This window comes from Pteropus vampyrus, unplaced genomic scaffold (assembly GCF_000151845.1).
Source record: "Pteropus vampyrus isolate Shadow unplaced genomic scaffold, Pvam_2.0 Scaffold373, whole genome shotgun sequence".
In the NCBI taxonomy this organism is placed as follows: Eukaryota; Metazoa; Chordata; class Mammalia; order Chiroptera; family Pteropodidae; genus Pteropus; species Pteropus vampyrus.
The window spans coordinates 291,803-312,962 of record NW_011889154.1 but is presented as its reverse complement, the minus strand read 5'-3'; the positions used below and the strand labels follow the sequence as shown (position 1 = coordinate 312,962).

The 21,160-nt window shown below is 37.5% G+C and overlaps 1 protein-coding gene across 20 annotated transcripts in view; it reads left to right on the top strand.

Moving 5' to 3' along the window:
• Window positions 1-21,160, top strand: part of DLGAP1 (DLG associated protein 1) — an 822,162-nt gene that overhangs the window by 746,232 nt on the left and 54,770 nt on the right. For all 20 annotated transcript variants that reach the window (XM_023523037.1, XM_023523034.1, XM_023523033.1 and 17 more), the window contains 2 exons: window positions 10,074-10,447; window positions 14,483-14,574. In XM_023523037.1, the coding sequence (XP_023378805.1) occupies window positions 10,074-10,447; window positions 14,483-14,574 (466 nt within the window). The remainder of the gene's footprint in view (window positions 1-10,073; window positions 10,448-14,482; window positions 14,575-21,160) is intronic.

Sequence of the window (21,160 nt, the reverse complement as noted above, 5' to 3'; positions counted from 1 at the left end):
ACAGCCTCACAGTCAGATAGATTTGAGTTTTATTTTGTTTACCGAACACACAGCTACACAGTGGGAGAGTCCCTTTGGTTGTGCAATTCCATTCCAGATTTTTCCTTGTATTTCAGGCTCCAAGTCTCATTGTGCAGGTAGTACTAATTCTCATGAAATAGACCAGGAGGTAAAGAAAGTTCCCTGGCTCTCAGATATCCATCTTGTGCAAGCAGACAGAGTACAGGATTGTAAGTCAAAAAATTATAAGGAGTGAAAGAAACTAAGGAGAAGAAAGGCAGCTACACAGGATAAGGGCAGTTAGCACCATGGGCCCCTCACACAGCCATCTGCTCAGTGCCTATGGGTAAAGCTAAGCAGAGAGGATGGAGCAAATTAGGTGGATAACCAATAAAACCAACAGGTTTCCACTGATACTAGGTTGGGCTTTTATATAGTAGCTCAATGTCAAAAGTTAGCCAGTCACAACTGCAATTGACCAATTCCAAACAGAAGCAGGCACGGGTAACAGGAGATTATATTGCAACATCCAAGATAGCTGAGAATGGCTTTGGCGAGTCTTCCTTTTACATAAGCCCTGGTGACCTCCTTTTACTGGTTATTAGCCCCTTTTTCTTTTTTCCAGAAAGACTCTTTTTATTCCTCTTCATTCCTTCATGTAACAAGAATTTACCATGCACGGTCCTACTATGTGGCACACATGTTCTAAGTACTGTGGTCACATCATGAACAAAAGAGACAACAATTCTTTGACCCAGTGATTCTAACATCCTTAACTAATTTTTTTCTCTCAGCCTAGTCAGGAAAAAAAAAAATTCACCTAACAGAGACTACAGGAAAGCATTGCTGAGAAGTGACATCTGAGAAGAAATGAAAGCTAGTTGATGAGATGCTTAAAAGAAAAATGTCCTTCCCTGCTCTGGCAACGTCCCTCCCCAGACCTCCTATGCTGCCTTTCAACAGAAGTCAGTCAGCCCTAACCTGAGGAGTTGGTAGAGCAGCTGCCCAAACAGGAAACTTTATATAATTCGGTAACCCTGACCTTGGGCCCTGAATCTTCCCCTCCTGTAAACAGCCCATTCAACCCAGGAAGACCTGCAGACCTGGCTGGGACAAATTTTGAAAAACACACAATGTTACAAACATTGAAAAAAAATTCCTAAGTCCTAGAGGAAGTGATATATCTGATTCAATGGTAGAAATCACTTCATAAAATAATGGAACAAATGGAAATTTAATCCTAACAGATGAAACTGCCAGGGCAGTCACTTGTGTACATGGATGACTCAATAGCACCTGTTGGAAAGGCTGGGAAAATGAGCCATGAAATCCTGATCGCATTCTCTACTGGAAGTAACAGCCCTGTCTTGCAAATTAGTAAGCCTGATGTTCTCAACATCCTGACTTCAACGTGTGTGCCTAGTTCTAAGAGGCTATGACTCATCTTAGCTACTGGTCAAATGATTCTTACTCAGAGTCCTGGGTTTTTTATATTTAGTATTAAATGATCTGGGCAAATTCTAGCAAAATGTTTGTCTACTTTCAAGATGTTCCTTTGAAATGACTGATTTCAGGCAACAACTGGTTTTACATACGGTAACCCTCAATTTCTAATACTATTTAACTTGTTGCCAAGCTTCATTAAAAGTCCACATTAGAAGTTTTAGACCTCAGCCCTGGATCTGGGCCTCCTAAAATGACTTTCCTCCAAACATCATTTAACTTCCTTTAATCTAGTTAATTAATGGAATTTTCTGAAAAGAGCAGTTCCTTTGATCTGAGCCTCTTTCTTAGGTTCCAGTTAACATTTCCAGAGAGGGAGAAAGAACGTTGCCCTCTCGACTGGCCGGAACTACCGGCAGCTCACAACCGTAGCCATTCTTCCAAAGCAGAGGCCAAGCAGGAGAAGGAATACCTGAGAGGAAGGCTGGTTGAAAATACTGCCCTTGGCATTTTTGTGGGTGTCTGCCCACACAGAGATAAAAAAGCTAAGGTGGGGCTGTAAGGCATGCTCTCCGGGAGGCTGGGCCTACAGTCTGGAAATTCTAAGTAATCCTTACAAACAGGCATTAAAAAGGAAGCCAGCAGGGCAAATTAGAAACGCTTCTGCCTGAGAAAGTTTTTTACGTGCAACAAATTCAGATAAAAATGGAAAATGCAAGTTCCCACCCGGCAGGAATCCTCAGTTTCTAAGCTATTAATACTCACTGCCATCCGCCAAACCAAACCAAAGGCAACAGCAGTTCTTGCTTTTCAACAGGCCATCTTAACCAAAAAATGTTACACTGGACGCGGCTTAAAAAAATCTGCAACCTCAATCCAGAGATCTACCCTGCAGCTAGGTTAAAAAAGGCGATAAGTTAAAAAGAAAGCTATTCTTAGTCTTGATTTCCACATTTTATGTTTTTTTGGAAAACAAGTTCAGCAAATATGTCCTCCCCTTTCCACAGTGTGACTTACCGTGGAGCTGAGCAGCGGATTTCAAGATATATCGGTGATGTTCCAAGCGTGGCCACCAGGGGGCACTCGAGAGTAGGATTGCCAGGCCCAATGTACTGTTTTCTCAGCCTTTTGGTTGGGAGGGAGGGAGGGAGGGGGTCGGTGTGGGGAGTGGTGCGGGAGATACAGCTGGCTTAAAAAAAAAAAATCCATCTGTACTCTGAAATTATGCCATTTGCCATTTTATAAAGCAAAGGTTGCCACGTTACCTGTTGCCAGGTTCCTGAGAGTGCTTGGGGAAAATGTGGGCGAGAAAGGCACAGCACAAAGTCCTTCAGCTTGGTGGCTTTCAAGCTCTGTTGACGGGGCTGGTGCTGACATTTGGAGAGCAGCTGCTGTGGATTGCCTGAGCATTGTTTGATTGTAGTTCTAACAGAGGAGTGGCTGCGTCTTACATCATTTCCAGGCATGAAGTGCCTGGGGCTTTTTTTCCCCTTCCTTTTTAATGACTAACTTTCTGATCCCTCCTTCTCTGGAATTTGGTACAGTACAGGCACTGAGCAACAGGCTCACCTCAGGAAGCCCAAGTTTTGCAGCAACTTGTTAAAACAACTTGAGTGCCTCTTTGGAAAAAAAAAAAAAAAAGTTGTGACTCTGAAACAAACCTTTCCATTCTTCCTTTTGAGAACAATGTTATGTTTGATTAGCCTCAGAGCACTGCTGCCTGAAAGGTCTGCTCTCTGCACAAGAAACGGCTGCTATCAGTTGAATAGATCTCTGAGCCAGACATGCTGAGGCTTGGGGCATTTGTCTGGCATTAAGAAGTGTCTGGAATACTAGTAACTACCAACGGGCAAGTCTTATGACTACATGAGTTATTACACTACCCCTCCCTCTGTCCACATTCCCGCTCCTCCTCCTACACACTCACACAAGCATGCTTTTCTATTCCATGGAGAAAAGGTTAACTAGTCTTTGTGGTTTCCGTGGAGGATGGCTTTAGTGGAAATCATTCTCATAGCCACGTCCCTCCAGCCAAAACTAACCGGGAGAGAAGGCTAGGGGAAGCCCTGTGCCTCTCCCAGAAGCGCCCCACCCCAACAGCCCTCTGCCTTGTCACTGACGCCGGCAGGGCAAGGACCACTAACCGCCACACTTTGGGTGGCCTGTAAATATTAAGCTGTAAATATTTTGAAACACGGGAGCAATTTTTCCATGTGTATTTTCTGGAGTTTCTCCTTTTTGCAGTATTTTTAAAGTTGCCGCTGGTGCACCTCTTTGTCGAATACTCCAAATTCATACATTCTCCAAACCCTTGACAGGTTCTTGCAGAGCACAAAGTACTGTGCTAGGAGCAGTTTCCTGGCAGTTTCTCATGGAAAGCCGTAAGCTTAACTGGACAAGGTGTTGAAATGGAAGGTTTTCATGGGGGGATGAATTCAGGTGGTTTGAGTGAAGGAAAAGAGACGAGATTTGGAGCCTTGAGTATGCTAACTACCACTTGGTAGCTGTATGACTTAAAGACGTCAGTTACCTACTCTGAGCCTCAGTCTTACCATCAAACAAGTGGCGACAGTGAGGTCTTCCTCTGTCATGAGACCATGTCTATTAAATTCTTAGCACAGTGTGTGTTAGAGTAAGGATTCACTCGGGTCATTAAGTTGATCTAATGACACATCGAGGGTATGGACGAATTCTCCATCTCATCATCTCTGTTTTCATCTGGATTTGTGCTTTTGTCCTGTGAAGTACTTGAGCCAGACCACTGATTGGCACTGGGTGGGTGAGCCTGGCCTGAGTAGCACATCACCAGTGAGAGCACAACCTCCACAACTCACTGTATGGTCAGCACTTATGCACCTTCCGACTGAAAGCAGCAGCAAACTTCTCCGTGGGCCCTTTTGTGCTCATCCATGCCAAAATCGGTACCCAAGACATATGAACATGTGTGACTGCTTAAACAGCCTTGTTGGTAACTCTCCTTGGCCCCCTCTCTGGCTTTCTTCTTCATTTATTTAGTATCACTCTCAGTGGATGTCTTCTCAAATTCTTTTCTAGATTTCACTCATATTCTAAAGCCACAGAAGCTACAGTTTGAAAGAAATCTTGTCACCTACTTTAAGCCCCCTTAAGATGGTGGTACAATTTCAATAGCTTCCCAGCCAAAAGATGAGCTTGTCTGTGCTTGACTACCTCCAGGGACTGAGCACTCACTATCCGGTGAGGTCCTCACATTCCATCTTTGGGCAACTGACTACAGGGGAATTACTCTTTATGCCTCTCTTGGCTTTCACTTTTGCATTTTCCCTTGAGACCTTATAAAAAACATGTCTGTGCCATCCTCTACACAGTAGCCTTTGAAATGACTAAAAATGCCTCTCTCTTCCTTCCCTCACAAACTAAACGACCCCTTTCCTTAAGCCATTCCTCATAAGATATGGTTTTTCTCTTTGCTGCACCCTGCAATTTCCCCTTAAAGAGAGGGGCCCACAATGAAATGCAACACAAGGATCCTTCCATCGTTCTAGATATCACACTTCTACTCATACACACCTTCTTAGAAATAGACAGCTTACCGGACACATTAAAACCACAAGTCTACTCACCCCATTCCACAGTTGCGCAGTCATCTCTTTATGTCCCAAGTTCAGGTCCTTCCACATTTCTTTTTTTTTCTTTGGCCTCTCACATCGTTTGTTTCCTAAAGTCGCCTGTAGTTTAGTGCGCCTCTAATATGTTCTTAATCTCACATGCACTACCTCTCTGCTGTCCACTGGACTTGCAAATGTTTCTAATCAGTGCTTCTCAATCTATCTCCCATGATGGACCAGTTTGCTTATTTATTCGTTTGATGGCCAATCTGTTGCAGGTCAATACTTTGGTAAAATGTAATAAGAAATGAATTACTAGAAAAAAGAAATTAAAAAAACAAAGGCACACTAAGAGCAAGCTCAGTTTTCTTTTCATTAGATTCAACTGACAAACTACTCTGTAGAATTGCGTAAAAGTTTCTAAAAGCTCACTCTCAGTTTTCATGATATATCTCACCATGCAGTCGTCAAATTGTGAATCAACACCTGTCTGTGGATCACATTTTAAATAATACCTCTATGCACAGAGGTGTGTTGGAAAAGCTTAACAATTGGCTCTCCTACTGACTTACACCAAGGTCAGTTTCAAGGTAGCAATGAAATGTCACTGAACATTTCGGGAAGAGATGTATACAATCAACTCTAGCAAGCTGATAGGAGACAGTTCCAGCTTCCCACTGTTAACTCCATTCAATTTTTTAAAATCTCCTTTTCGGTAAAGCACTTCCTTTTGAGAGCTTACTAAACTGCTGTTCAGCTGCACCAAATTGCCTAACTCAGGAGACCTGTACCCCCAACAGAAACTAGGCGGTAGGTTGAGGCACGCCTTCTCTCTCTAGTGGTCTTCAGCTCAGTAAGAGCATCTGGTACAAAGCCAAGATTGCTTTGACCATGACTTCTGTGCAGAAGCTTGCCACTACTGAAGGCAGATCAAATCATAGCTTGCTTTGTGGTTAATACTAGCTTAGGATAACTTGTTTTATCTCAAAAGGTGTTGTTTGACTACTGCACAACTCTATGTGTATGTATATTTTGAATGCCTTTGTTGAGCTCCCTTCGGCGGCACATACACTAAAACTGGAATACTTCTGTTGTTGTTTTATACTCTTATTTGAAAGACTTTCTAAAATTCAGTAACCAGGAACTGCTAAATAATTTCTCAGCAAAGCTTTATAGTATGTGACCCATTAACTTAGCTCGTAAGAACCTATTAAAAAGAATATAAAGCAAGTGGGTTTGATCCTGCATCTGTTTTCTGGCCACCTGACATATGTGTGCTCTTGATCACAAAAAGATAACCAGACTGGTAAGAGAGTCTACATATTTTTCCAGAAAACCATCACCGCTACAGAAAAAACTAGTTCCTGGCACAGGTTTTCCTGAGGCTTACAACACTGGCATTAACTTTCTATGCAAATAGAAACAATATTGAATAGTCAACTAGAAGCTGAAATAGGATAGAAATTTGTTCTCATTTGTTTTCTCTGTGACTTTTTAAAAATAACTTCCTAACTAAAATGTAAAAACCAACCATGCGTCTCTCTGTGCTCTGCAGTACTATCTGAATAAAAGTGATGTCTTTGAAATCTGGAATCCGGCTGACTTAGACATGGATAGAATCCTTTCAGCCAACTTTGAGCTGGGAGGTAGGGTAGTGTATCTTCAGGACCCAGAGAAGGGGAAAAAATCATTTTATTTGAAACAAACAAACATTTCAGAGCAAAGCAATAATGATTAAATGTATCATTTCTTTTTCAAGTTCCACTTGAATAAAAGGAGCACTTGCATTTGAAATCAACCTTTTTGAGAATATTACTCTTAAAAAAAATTAAGTGTTTCACTTACTGTCTATAAGCTGCTTATCTCTCTTTCTGTCTTGACCAGACAAGATTTATTAACTTGTGCTTTACCCTCCTCTACCATATGCTTGCTTGCACTCAGACCTCAGGGGATTCTAAGTCATTTATGGTACTGAATTATGAGAGTATAATTAATAAGAAAGAAAACCCACAACCTTAGGAGAGAAGATGGGTTTAGGGCTTAGCCTGAAAAGCTAGGAAAGAGTAATGCTGGGGGGAAGAGGGGGGTTTAGTTGTATAAGTTTCCAGAACAGCCTTGAATGCAAATGATTTGGAGGATGGGAAGGAAGGGAATTGTGAGAAGTGTGTGCCGTGTGTTGGATCTTCTTTCTTCTGCTTCAAAAGGCCCTCTTAAAAATTTGAATTCCTTTTAAATTCCTGTTTGATAACTGACAGGTGGTGCTTCTTTGAGTGAGACTCTTGCTGCAGAATTGTGCCAAGCTGCACACTGCAGTAGAACCTCATAATAAGCCCTGGAGACATAACACCGAGGTGATTCCTGTCCTCTAGTCATCTTCCTTGTTTGAAGTGAGGCAGTCTTAAATTCTTACCTCCTTTGGGCATTAGGGCTGGGCCGGCCTGTTAGGGAAGCTGTGGCCCCAGGATTCTTGCTGTCTGATTTAACCCTTGTGAATTTCTATCATTGCTTCTGCCATCTGAAAGTCTCTGTCGATCAAAGTACCCAGAGTTATCCCTATGAATATCAAAGAAGAGCTGACAGCCAATGGATGGTACTAAATTGTGTTTGGCCCCAGAGAGTGTCCCCAAGCCCTGCCATTCATTACATGGAAATAATGTGAACCTCCACCCCCTTATCACACTTATCACATCTTGGCAGAATTTTTACTGTAAATCGCAGCAAATGAAATGATACTCTATTTGGCTGCAGCATTGTCTAGTTTTGACTATCCACACTGAAAGAGGAAACTGGGGGTAGCTAACCACAAGCAGTAAATCACTCAAATGATCAGACATTTGATGTTGGAATGTGGCATTTAGTTTCTTTGGAATACGAATGGGCCGAATGTCCTGAGAATCCGTTCTGAACAAAATAGTAAGTTCACATTGTAAAGACTTGTCTTAGGAAAAGTAATAAAATGATCTAGTCTCATTCAATTTGAATAGACAGATTCTATCCTAATTATGGTCACTCCCCCTCCTACACACTCTGGTCTTCAGAGGCATAACTGAGCCTGAGCATTACGCCCAGCAGGGCTATTCTGTTCAGACCTTCCCAAGAAGCAGAAGGTAGCTCCGCAGTGTTTACAGTGCATAAAATTGTAAATACAGCAATGCATGCTTTGCATTAATTACTTGGCCATAAGCTTCACTGTGGCCTGTGAGAGAACCGGAGACCAGACTGGTTCTGCTCCCGGCTCTGCACCGTGTGGGTGCATCACTCACTGGCCGCGTTACCTCTCAGGGCTGTTTATTGCTGAGCTCTGTTTACATGTAAAGATGTAAGTTTTATGCGATACTCTTAGATGGAAAGTTTTCCTGAAGTGAGCTTCCACCCAGTCATCTATCCCAGGTAACTTGAGAGGTGACTTCATATGTATTATTCACATTACCTTCCTCCACCTCCCCAAGAACACATATGATATTGTAATGTGATGTCTGTGTGTTGTTTTTCCTTCACCTCTCAGGCAATCCCTGGGAAGTAGCGAAACATTTCTGTCCCTGTCTCTTTTACGGTTAAGGAAATTACTCTGAATCACAGGGCAGCGGAACATCAGGACAGCATAATAGGATCTTTCTGTTTATTGTGCATTATTAGATACTTCCTTTGAATGGCCTCAGGAAACGTCCTAAATATTGAGGCTAGTATTTCATTCTGCAAGATGGCCCACGTGGCATCTGGACCCAAGAGGAAGGAGCTGGGATTGTGTGATCAGGACCAGCTGATTCAGTGTAACAGCAGTGATGCCAGCTGACGGCGTGGGGATGGTAGGGGGTGGGGAGAAAGTGATGGAGACACAATAGTTTGATCCATGTTTTAAAGGGACTAAATGAAAATCTTTAGAAAGCTGGTTAAGGAATTGTCCTTTACTGGCAGGGAGTTCCCATTTGGAAACAGTAATTCATTTTGATCTGTATTTTCCTACATCGTGCTCACAAATGGAAAGCTAAAATCCAGTGTGTAAAGCTTTTTCAGGACCCTCAGGGTTATAATCAGATGGTTGGAGAGAGGGCCTAAAAGCTGCTTCGTCTGGAGCCTCAAAGAGGATCTTAACTGACTGCACAGGCCCAAGATAGACGCCTCACTGCACAGATTCATTCAGGCCCTCACGTTGATCAAGTCTCCCTGAAGGGACAGTATGTTAGGGAATAAGCTCAAACCGACTGCATACACACAGAGACTGATTTATAAACTAGTATGTGCGTTTATTTTATGATAAGAGACTTTAGTACAGCATCTTCCCTCTCGGTAGGTAATTCTGTTCAGGAACAACACCAAAAAATTCAGAACAAAAGTTTATGTAGTGAGAACCTATCAAGAAAGGAGGCAGGGAAGAAAGAAAGAAAAAAGAAAGAAAAAAGAGGAAGAAAGGAAGAGAGTGAGGCAGAGGAAGTAGGAAGGAAGGGGGAAAGAGAGTGACGGGGTGCTGATAAAATCAAACTGCAGGAAGCTATGACATCATGCTGTGCATCCCATCCCCCACTCCCTACCTCTTACTGTTACTAGGATTATACATGCTCATAACCTTTTTGCTTTCCTACTCCTTTTTCCAATATTTATAATCAACCACCAGAATTTTCTCTAATGAGTTACTTTGTTTAACATTAGCAATGTTTTATATTTTCCTGAGAAGGCGGAGACCACCCTGGCCTTACCCACATGTATATATTATCTCTCAGGGTGCACTGTTGCCTGGAAAGATTTCTACAGATGGCTATTCATGTCTATTTTATGTCGATTCACATTAATTTCCATTTCAGAAACTTCTGTCTCAGAGGTTGGTGTCTTCCAGTCTTTTTTTTCCTCTCAATTTTGTAAGGGTGTCACCTTATGGATCTGCTAAGGGCCTAAGCAGGGCTCTCACTTAGTTTGTCAATGGACTTGTGTTATGTTAAATGTCTTAGCGTGTTTCATGTGCCCTAATTTCCAATGGATGTCAGTTACAATATCAGAAATTAAAACCCATGCAGAAATCACAGTGTCTTTGTTTTCACTGTCTTCCAGTGTCATCTTGCATTACAACATATAAGAAGACACCACCTCCAGTCCCACCCAGAACTACCACGAAACCTTTCATTTCTATCACAGCCCAGAGTAGCACAGAGTCTGCCCAGGATGCCTACATGGACGGACAGGGCCAGCGAGGAGATATTATCAGCCAGTCTGGACTAAGCAACTCCACGGAGAGCCTGGACAGTATGAAGGCTCTGACAGCCGCCATCGAAGCTGCAAATGCCCAGATCCACGGCCCTGCAAGCCAACACATGGGCAACAACCCTGCCACCGTGACCACCACCACGACCATAGCCACCATCACTACAGAGGACAGAAAGAAGGATCACTTTAAGAAAAATCGATGCCTGTCTATCGGGATACAGGTAACAACCTCTTTTTCTATCCTTTGAAATAGAACTATAAAATGTAACATTTTTCTTTCCTCAGAAGATTTGCTATCTTGCCATTTTGGATGATAGAGGTATGACTAGCACGAGCTTTTCGAATTATTGGCTCTGGACTCCCTACATTATTAAATATGATGAAAAAATATGAAGCCATTTTGTCTAGAGAGATTATTAGCAGCTATTGTTTTTGTTCTCTAACCTGAATGTGTGACTCGAAATGTAGGGATATTAAATAGTCAAACACAAAGTTCTCTCAATTCCTAAAGCACATCTTGATTCTCAACAAAGGAGTGGACATCTAAGAATAACATGGGTTATTGGGTTGTGTCACAGTATGTTCAACACTCTTGAGTAACCAAATGAGAACAAAAATGTGAATCACTCCTCATAGATGTAGGAGGGAGGGAGAGCAAGACCAAAGAGCCTGATGGTGTGGAAAGCAGTAACTCAGAGCATAGCATCATGAGAATAGAATGCACAGCAGTTTCAGCATAATTGTTGGCTATTTAATCACGTGTCTCATAAAAATGGTAGATAATTCAGCAGGTTTCTCAATGTTTTCTGCTACTCAAAGATAAGATCAAACTGATTCTTATTTTCACATCTGTTCGGCTTGGCTTACCCTGCTAGAAATTTCCTTCTATCAATGGAGAAGAGTCATCCTTTTCCCCCCATTTTTGTTGTGCAGTACCATTCGGCAGGTGCCCTTTGAATAATAACTTCCTGACGTGTTGTCCAATAAATCTATCCACACTAAACCAACACTAAGGCATATCTAAAAGGCAAGTATGGGGTACATTTTCACAACAATGATGTATTTTCACAATCCATTCTGCAAATCCACTTTTAAAGGGTAATTAAACTTTCTCTAGTAGTGATGAGTCAAATGCTTTTTATAACCTGCAGGTTACCATAACACAAGTTGTCAGGTTTCCTAAAAGAACTTGTAGCCTTGGTGCTGGGGACTAGATGACACAGAAGAAGGCATGGGCCCAAAGCCAGCCTCCACCCCTCTGCCCTCCACATCTTCCTAGAAGCTAATTCCACTCCCACAGCCCAAAGGATTTGGAGGAGTGGGTAAGAGCTGATGTCGGTCCTCTGTGTGGTCCTAGGCAAATTATTTAATCTTCCAGAGTTTATTTTCTCCTCTATCTTTTTTTGAGGATTATTTTGAGGATTGAGTTTATTAACTCCAGCTTTCTATGGGGGTATAGAGTTTCAATTTAGGATGATGAAAAAATTCTGGAGATGGATCGTTGTGATGGTAGCGCAACAATGTGAATGTGCATAATGTCACATTTTTAAATGGTTAAAATGGAAATTTTGTTATGTATATTTTACCACAATAAAAAATCTACCTTATAATACAAAGAGAAAAACCTCAAAATGTAAGTTAATAAATAGTAAATAAATGTGTATGAAGCTTCACATTATGTCAGCTTCATAGCTGTTCAATCTAGTATTCATAAAAATTTCCTTATACAGAAAAATAATCTATAGATTTACATAGTGGTTCAGAGCATGGACAGCAAAGCCAAATCACCTGTGTTAAAATTCTGGCTCTCCTATTTACTATGTGACTTCCAGCAAGTTTTCAACCTCTCTAAGCTTCAGTTTCCTCATCCTCTGTAATATCATATATAAAATAGGGATAATTATACCACTAACCTCATAGACTGTTGAAAAGATTAAATGACCTAAACATTTAGAACAGTGTTTGGCACATGCTAAGAACTAGATGTGTAACTAAAAATATATTTCTTTTTCCCAAGGGAAATGCAAAATTGCTTTTATTTACAGATATCATACATTTCCACCTAGAAAATCTAATAGAAACCACTGAAAAACTATTAGAATTCAGTAAAGTAAAAGAATACTATATAAATACAGAGAAATCAATAACCTTTCGGTGTATTATTAATTAACAGAAAATGTAATAGGGCAAAAAAACCATTCGCAATAGTAACAAAAACTATAAAACGATAATATTAAGCTTCACGAAGAATAGATATAATACCTATCTAAAAACAAGTTTATTTAGAAGAAGTTAATACTTCAAAATAATCTAGAGATTTGGAGTTTTTTTAAATTACATTTTAAAAAAAGAATTACAGAAGGAAACTTGTCATAGAACGTATCAAGATTTATTATGAAATTATATTAGGAAAAAAGAGAGAGACGCAATAAGACCAGTATATCAATAAACCAAAAACAAGCACATTGATACAGGAATGGTACAAGATAAAGTTGGAATCTCAAATCAAAAAGATTAATTAGTTAATAAAAGGAGCCAGATCAGTTGATGATCCATGTAGAAGAAAAAATAAAATAAAAAGTTACAGCTCTACTTTATATCTTACACAAAAGTATTTCAGGATAGTGGATTTAAGAATTAAACATGAGAAAAAAACAATGATCAATAAGATAAATACCAGAGAACTTTAAAAAATATACTCAGAATAAAGAAAGTCTTTCTCAATCATAAAAGCTAGATTTGACTACACATTAATTTAAGATTATCTACAATGAACGACAAAATTTAAAAGACAAATGATAAACTGGGAGAAAATATTTACCGTATATCTAACCGAGAAAGGGTTATTACAGGTCATAAGATAGAAAGAGATCCAATAAATAACAAAATAAAACACAACTCAACAGATAAAAACACAAAAAACTAACAAAAGATCTGAATAGGCAATTTATAGATAGAAGTACAAGAGGTCAATAAATATTTTTCACCTGTGATATTAGCAAAAATTTTAAAGTTTGCCCGTGTTTAGAATTGGTGAGGGTGTAGGGAAATGGACACTCTCATACACACTGGTTATGCTTTGAAGAACAATTTGGCAATATTCCTTACAGCTGAACATGCTCAGTACCTTCCATCTAATATTTCTATGTCTAAGAATTTTTCTCAATCAACATTTGCACAATTGTTCTAAAGATACATATGAAATATTAATTGTACTACTATATGTAATAGCAACAAAAATTGCCCTGATGCCTATATAGCTTATATAGTCATTAAAAGAAATATTTATGTAGCCAAGAAAAAAAAAATAGATTGAGTTAGAACTATATTTAGTCATGTGGTAAAATGTCCAAAAGATAGTAGTGTTAATGAATAAAGCAAATTGTAGATAAATATATACAGTATAATCTCATCTGTATAAATTTAGTACTAATAATTATTTTTATGTGTAATATATTATACATATTAAAAGATGATCAAATATGCATCAAAGGATCGACAGTGATTCTTGGGGGACTTTACCTTTCTACATTATCTATTCCTGTATTTTAATTTTATATAACTTATGTTGAATTGCTTTTATATTAAAAAAAATTATTAAATACCTAGGTAAAAAAGAAGAATAAACCTATTTGCTTTGAATAGTCACAAAATTTATTTCAAATTTGGTTTAGGCCTAATCTATCACATAGACTCTCAGTCATATAGGGACACATTTTCTATATAAGCTATAATATATACATAGCTATTTATAAACTATGAAGTAATATTCAAAGCCAATTCCTTAGTTTAAAGAGAAAAAAATGAAGATACTCTGAAGTTTATCTTAGTAAGGTAAATACCTAAATCTCCCAATATCGGTAATTCTAACTATAATAAATTTCTTCCTTCTTTTGTATTTTGTTATCTACAAATTCAAAACTTCCAAGAACATATTTCCATGTAGTGCTCCCTTCTAATATAGAACTCACAGGTAAGTACATACTCACAAATCTATGGAGGAATCATAGACACTTATTAGGCACCTTTTAACCAAAATTGCATTTTATTAAGATCAGCAGAGTCAAAGTGCATGTTATAATAATATAGTGATGGCTCTCATCAAATACACAAATATTGAAGAAAAAAGTTACAAATCATAAAACATTCCAGTAGTACTCAGTAGTACTACAGATGTTTCTAATGAAATGTGACATTTGTTTTTCAAGTGAAATGACTAAGATGGAGCACCTCTATTTATTTGACTATTCCTTTAGGTGGATGATGCTGAAGAACCTGACAAAACAGGGGAAAATAAAGCGCCCAGTAAGTTCCAGTCCGTAGGAGTGCAAGTAGAAGAAGAGAAGTGGTGAGTTCACATACATTCATTCATCTTCTTTCATCCTGATATTGGCAAGTATGGTACAAGTATTTTTCCCCATGATAAATCCATGAGATTCAATAATATTTTCCATTAACTGTTGGGAGCATTTAGAGGGTAAGCTTGAGACAATATTAGCTGATTCCCTCCTCTACTTTAATACTAGAGACCACCCTATTTAAGTTTTAGCTAAAATAATGGAGTAAGCACATCACCTTTACATACATGTGTGTAGTACTGTTCTGTTGCAAAACTATTCTTCAAAAAATCTTCCTATTTCGTACTCTAGACTTTTTAAGAGAAGAAGAATTATTTCTATTTGTTTTCCTAACACTTAATAGTATCTGGTGTTTAGTATGCCCTCAGTGAATGATGAAGAATGAATGAATGAATGAATGAATGAATGAATGAAGAGAAAATAGTTTCCCTATCATTATCCTGAATCATCAGTTCCTTTAGATTGCTCTTTAAAATAAGCTTACTCTAGAATCATAGTATCTAGCAGTGGGAAATTTAAAGGTTCAGATCATAGAATCCAGGAGCTGGAAGAGATTTCCAAGGTCAGTACATTTATTTTATGAGAACTTGATCCAGAGATGTATGTGAGTTTCTCAAACAAACTGTGAGGTCTACGATGTGTGGAACTATGTTTTATCGATACTAGTATCCCCAATTCCAGAACTGTGCTTTGCACATACTAAGTGTACAATAAATGGTGAATGAAGTAAAAATTATAGTTATGATAGGAGAAAAAGCTCTATATTATAAATCAGGACATCATCTCAATTCAGCCACTTTATCTGTGTTAATTAGGAAGAAACAGTGGGATGTCATCCATCCATTCAATAAATATCTATAGAATATCTCCTGTCTGCAAGTTTACCTGTAACATAAACTGAAAATCTGAAAATAAGTTATGCATCAGTTCTTGAAAAAGGAGGATCCTATTTAGAGCCTCCTTGTATTAACACTGCTCTTGCATCTAAGATATATATATATACTATATATATATATATATGTATATATATATATACATATATATATATCCATAGTTTATATAATTATACAAAGCTGGAAGCCCAGAAAATTCATACAACCCTCTTGAAACAATGACAAAAATTAGCAATAATTATACATCTATCTGTACCCATAGACCCAGTGAAATCACTCAATGGAAGAAAACAATGGTCAAATGTGAAGCAATAAGAGAATTCTTTTGTAAATTACAGCACACCATTACTAAACACAATTACTGAATAGTATACAGCTATTAAATGTAATTTATAAAGAAGATATGGAAACATGAGGAAATTCCCATGATACGATGTTTATTGAAAAAGCTGAACACAAAATACCCATGTGTGATATTCATGAAGAATATAATCTGTAAAAATAGTAGATTTAAGAGTGTTTTTTTCTTCTTACTCTAAAATGTTTACTTACTGTGTTTACTTCAAGTTTTCATTACGTTTATTTTCAAGCCACCCTTCTGGCACATGTTCCTTTAATCGTTTTAGAATTTTTTTTGAAAATGTAAACTTAAGAGACGTGAAAGATCTCATGGAAAGAAAACGTATTCCTTCTTTCTCCACTAGCCTGACTTATTTTCCTCAGTGGTGTAGAGACTAAAAGCATAGACTCTTGAACCAGAACACATAGATTCAAATCCTGGCTCTGCCGCATGGTAGCTGCAGGCCTTGATCAAATTACTAAATATCTTTGTGCCTTGGTTTCCTTATATGTGAAAAGGAGATAAGTTTCTGGTCCAGTATATAAGGAGCTTAGTAGTCATCACTCTGTCCTAACAAGTAAAAAGCTGAACAGATGAAAAATCAAGAGCTCTTCTTAAATCAGGCAGAGAAGCGAGGTCACAGAGCAAACCACTTCTCCTAAAATTGGAGAGACAGACAGATACAGAGAATCACAACTTACTGGAGCAGAACCCACAAGCATAACTGTCTGTGGGAACCATCCTCAGGGTGAGAAAACCTAAACTGTAATTGACAAACTGCTGGAGGCTCAGTGTGGACAAGTCTGAGAGTCAAAAACTTCCAGGGAACTTAGTTATATGGGGATCTCTATATTTTTGTGAGTTTTACCTCCAAAGCTCTACCAGTACCTAATGGTGAATATCAGAGAAAAATTCCTCCATGCTTCCAGCAGAGAGAGGGAAAAAGGAACCATTAGATTGGTTCTCAGGAGAAACTATTTTACCAGAGCCTAACTTGCTGGGGTTTTATCCTACCCAGGAGAAAGGAAATACTCAACCTCAGTGCCCTCCAGCCATTCTATCCCACATAAGGGGAGGAAAAACTGAGAAGCACTGTTGAAGTTCACAGACCAGGGGCACAGGCTCACCAAAACACTGAGAGACCTAATCAATGAGAGTGCTTCCCCTCCCCCCTCACCTCACAGCCACATTACTAAAGGCCTGCTCACCAGTTTCCTTATCCCAGGACATCATGTCTACTTTTCAACAATAACTTATAAGGTTTACTAAAAGGTAAAAAACACAGTTCGAAGTGACTGAACAAGCATGAGAACCAGAGTCATATATGACAGGAATTATTGGAATTATCAGACCAGGATTTTTTTTTAAATTAAGGTAAAAATGCTAAGGGCTTTAATGGAAAAAGCATACAGCATGCAAGAACAGATGGATAATGTAATCAAAGAGATGTAAATTCTAAGAAAGAATAGAAGAGAAACGCCAGGGATAAAAAACACTGTAAGAGAAATGAAGAATATCTTTGACGGGCTCATTGGTAGGCTAGACATGGCTGAGGAAAGAATCTCTGAGCTTGAGATTATAATAGAAACTTCCAAAATTGAAAAACAAAGAGAAAACAACTGAAAAAAATAGAACAGAATCTCTGAAAACTGTAGAGAAATTATAAAAGTTCTAACATGCATAATGAGAATACTATAAGGAAAAGAAAGGAACAAAAGCAATATTTGAAGCAGTAGTTACTGAGAATTTCCCTAAATTAATATCAGACGCCAAACCACAGATCCAGGAAGCTCAGAGAAGACCAAGCAGGATAAATACACTATACCTAGACATATTATATTCAAAGTAAGTCAAAAGGAAAAAGTCCTGAAAGAAGAGAGAAAAATTACCTTTCCTACAGAGGAGCAAAGATAAGAATTACATGCTACTTTTCCTAAGAAATCATGCCAAGTAAGAAGAGAGTGGAGTAAAATATTTACTATTTGAGAATAAAACAAATGTCAATCTAGAATTCTGCACTCTGAAATTATCTTTTGAAAATGAAGAAGAAATAATGGCTTCCTCAACAAATTGAGGAAATTTGTTGCAAGTAGACCTACCTTGCGAAAAAGGTTAAAAGAAGTTTTTCAGAAAGAAGAAAGATGGTATAGGTCAGAAACTCAGATCTACATGAAGAAAGGAGTATCAGATAAGGAAAAAGTGAAGGTAGAATAAAAACTTTTATTTTTCTTATTCTTAATAGATCTAACAGATAGCAGTTTGTTCAAAATAAGAGTAGTAACAATATATTTGAATACATTTTATATAAGTGAAATTAATAATAGCAATAATACAATAACGAGGAGGGAGGAATTGGGAATATTAAATTATTATAAAGTACTTGTACTACTGAAGTGGTATAGTGTTATTTGAAAGTGGACTTGGATTGGTTATAAAATGTACAGTGCAAACTCTAGGGCAATCACTAAAAAAAAAAAATTAAAAGGGAGGTATAACTGATACACTAAGAAAAGAGAGGAAATGTGTGGAAGACGAAAATAGGAACAAAAACTAGGGTAACAAATAAAAACAGTAACAAATATGATAGATATTAATCTAACTATATCAATAATCACTTTAAACATTAATGTTCTAAATATACCAATTAGAAGACAGAGATTGTCAGAATGGATTAAAAACAATACCCAATTATATGTTATCTACAGAAATTCCACTTCAAATATAAAGACACATACAGATTAAAAGTAAAGGGGTAGAAAAAGATATACCATACCAACACTAATCAAAAGAAAGCAGGAGTAGCTATAGCGATTACAGAGAGAGCAGATTTCAGAACAAGGAAAGTTATCAGGGATAAAGGGGAGCATTACATAATGATAAAGGAGTCAATTTTTCTGGAAGACATAACAATCTCTAATGTTTATAAACGTAACAAGAGTGTGAAAATACATGACACAAAAACTGATGGAACCACAAGGAGAAATAGATGAGTCCACTATTATTGTTGGAGACTTCAACATCCCTTTATGAGAAATGGACAGATCCAGAAGGCAAAAATTAGTAAGGACATAGTTGAACTCAATAGCACCATCAACTGAATATAATTGATACCTATAGATTACTCCGTCCAACAGCAGCAGATTACATATTCTTCCTAGACCACATTCTGGGTCATAAACTTTTATAAAATAATTTTAAAGAATAAAAATAATAAAATGTCATCTCTCTGAGCACAATGGAATTAAACTAGAAATCAATAAGACAAAGATAGCTAGAAATTCCCCTGACTACTTTGAAATTAAACAACATACCTCCAAATAACACGTCAAAGAAGAAATCTCAATTGAAATTTTAAAATATTTTCAAACTAATTGAAAATGAAAATACAACTTATCAAAATTTGTGGGATGTAGCAAGAATAGTACTTAGCAGGAAATTTAGAACATTGAATGAAGCATACTTAATGCTGAGAAACTTGAAACTTTCCTGCTAGGGTCAGGAACAAGGCAAGGATGTTCCCTCTCACCATTGCTTTTCAATATTGTATTGGAAGTCCTAGTTAATGCAATAAGACAGGAAAAGGAAATAATAGGTGTAAATTGGAAAGGAAGAAATAAAATTACTTGTTCTCAGATGATATGATCATCTATGTAGAAAATCTGAAAGAATTGACAAATGAACTGGAACTAATGAGTAATTATAGCAAAGTTGCAGGATACAAAGTTAATATACAAAAGTCAGTCACTTTCTTATATACTAGAAATAAGCAAATGGAATTTGAGATTAAAAATACATTACTATTTATATTATTAATACCCCCAAAAATGAAGTACTTGAGTATAAGTTTAATGAAATATATATAATAGCTATAGAAAGAAAACTATAAAACTCTGATGAAAGATATAAAAGAAGAACTAAATACATGGAGAGATATTACATTTTTATGAGTAGGAACACTCAATGTTGTCAAGATGCCAGGTCTTCTCAAGTTGCTCTATAGATTCAATGCAATCCCAATAAAAATCCTGGCAAGTTATGTTGTAGGTGTTAACAGACTGATTCTAGAATTTATATGGATAGTCAAAAGACAATGAAGCTAACACAATAATGAAGGAGAAGAAAAAGTCAGACTGACACTTTCAACTTCAAAACTTACTATAAAGCTTCAGTAATCAAGACAGCATGGTATTGGTGAAAGAACAGACAAATGGATCAATGAAGTAGAATAGAGAACCCAGAAATAGAGCCCCATAATTTAGTCAACTGATCTTTGACAAAGGAACAAAGGTAATACAATGGGAAAAAAGATTTTTTTCAACAAATGGTGTTGGAAAACTGGACATCCACATGAAAAAGGAGAAAAAAAGAATCCTTACACAGACCTTAAACCCTTCACAAAATGGATTACAGATCTAAACGTGAAACACAGAACTATAAAACTAGAAGATAAATAGGAGAAAATCTAAATAACCTTGGGTACCTCGATAATTTTAGATGCAATATAAAGGCATAATCCACGAAAGAAATAATGGATAAGGTGGACTTCATTAAAATTGAAAATGTCCCTGCAAAAAACAACGTCAAGAGAATAAGAAGACAAACCACACACTGGGAGAAAATATTTGCAAAAGACACATCTAAAAAAGGACTGTTACCAAGAACTCTTAAAACTCAATAATAAGAAAATTAACAACCTGATTAAAAAATAGGCAAAAGACCTTAACAACACTTCACCAAATAAGATATATGGATGGCAATGAAGCATATGAAAAGATGCTCCACATCATGTTATTAGGGATTGAAAATTAAAACAACAATGGGATACTACCATCGACTTAATTGAATATCAAAGTCTAAAACATTGACAGCACTAAATGCTGGTGAGAACATGGAGCAACATTAACTCTCATTCATTGCTGGTGGAAATGCAAAATGGTACAGTCACTTTCAAAGACAGTTGTGTGGTTTCTTAAAAACTAAAAATATTCTTACCATGTGATCCGACAATCACACTCCTTGGTATTTGCTCAAAGGAATTGAAAATTTAATGTTCATACAAAAACCTGCACACAGATCTTTATAACGGCTTTAGTCATAATTGCCAAAACTCAGAAGCAACCAAAATGTCTATCATAAGTGAATGTATAAATAAACTATGGTACATCCAGACAATGGAATATTATTCAGCATTGAAAAGGAAATAAGCTATTAAGCCATGAAAAGACATGGAGGGAAATTAAACGTGCAATTACTAAGTGAAAGAAGGCAATCTGAAAAAGGTGCACACTATAAGAATCCAACTGTATGACATTCTGGAAAAGGAAAAACTATGGAAACAGTAAA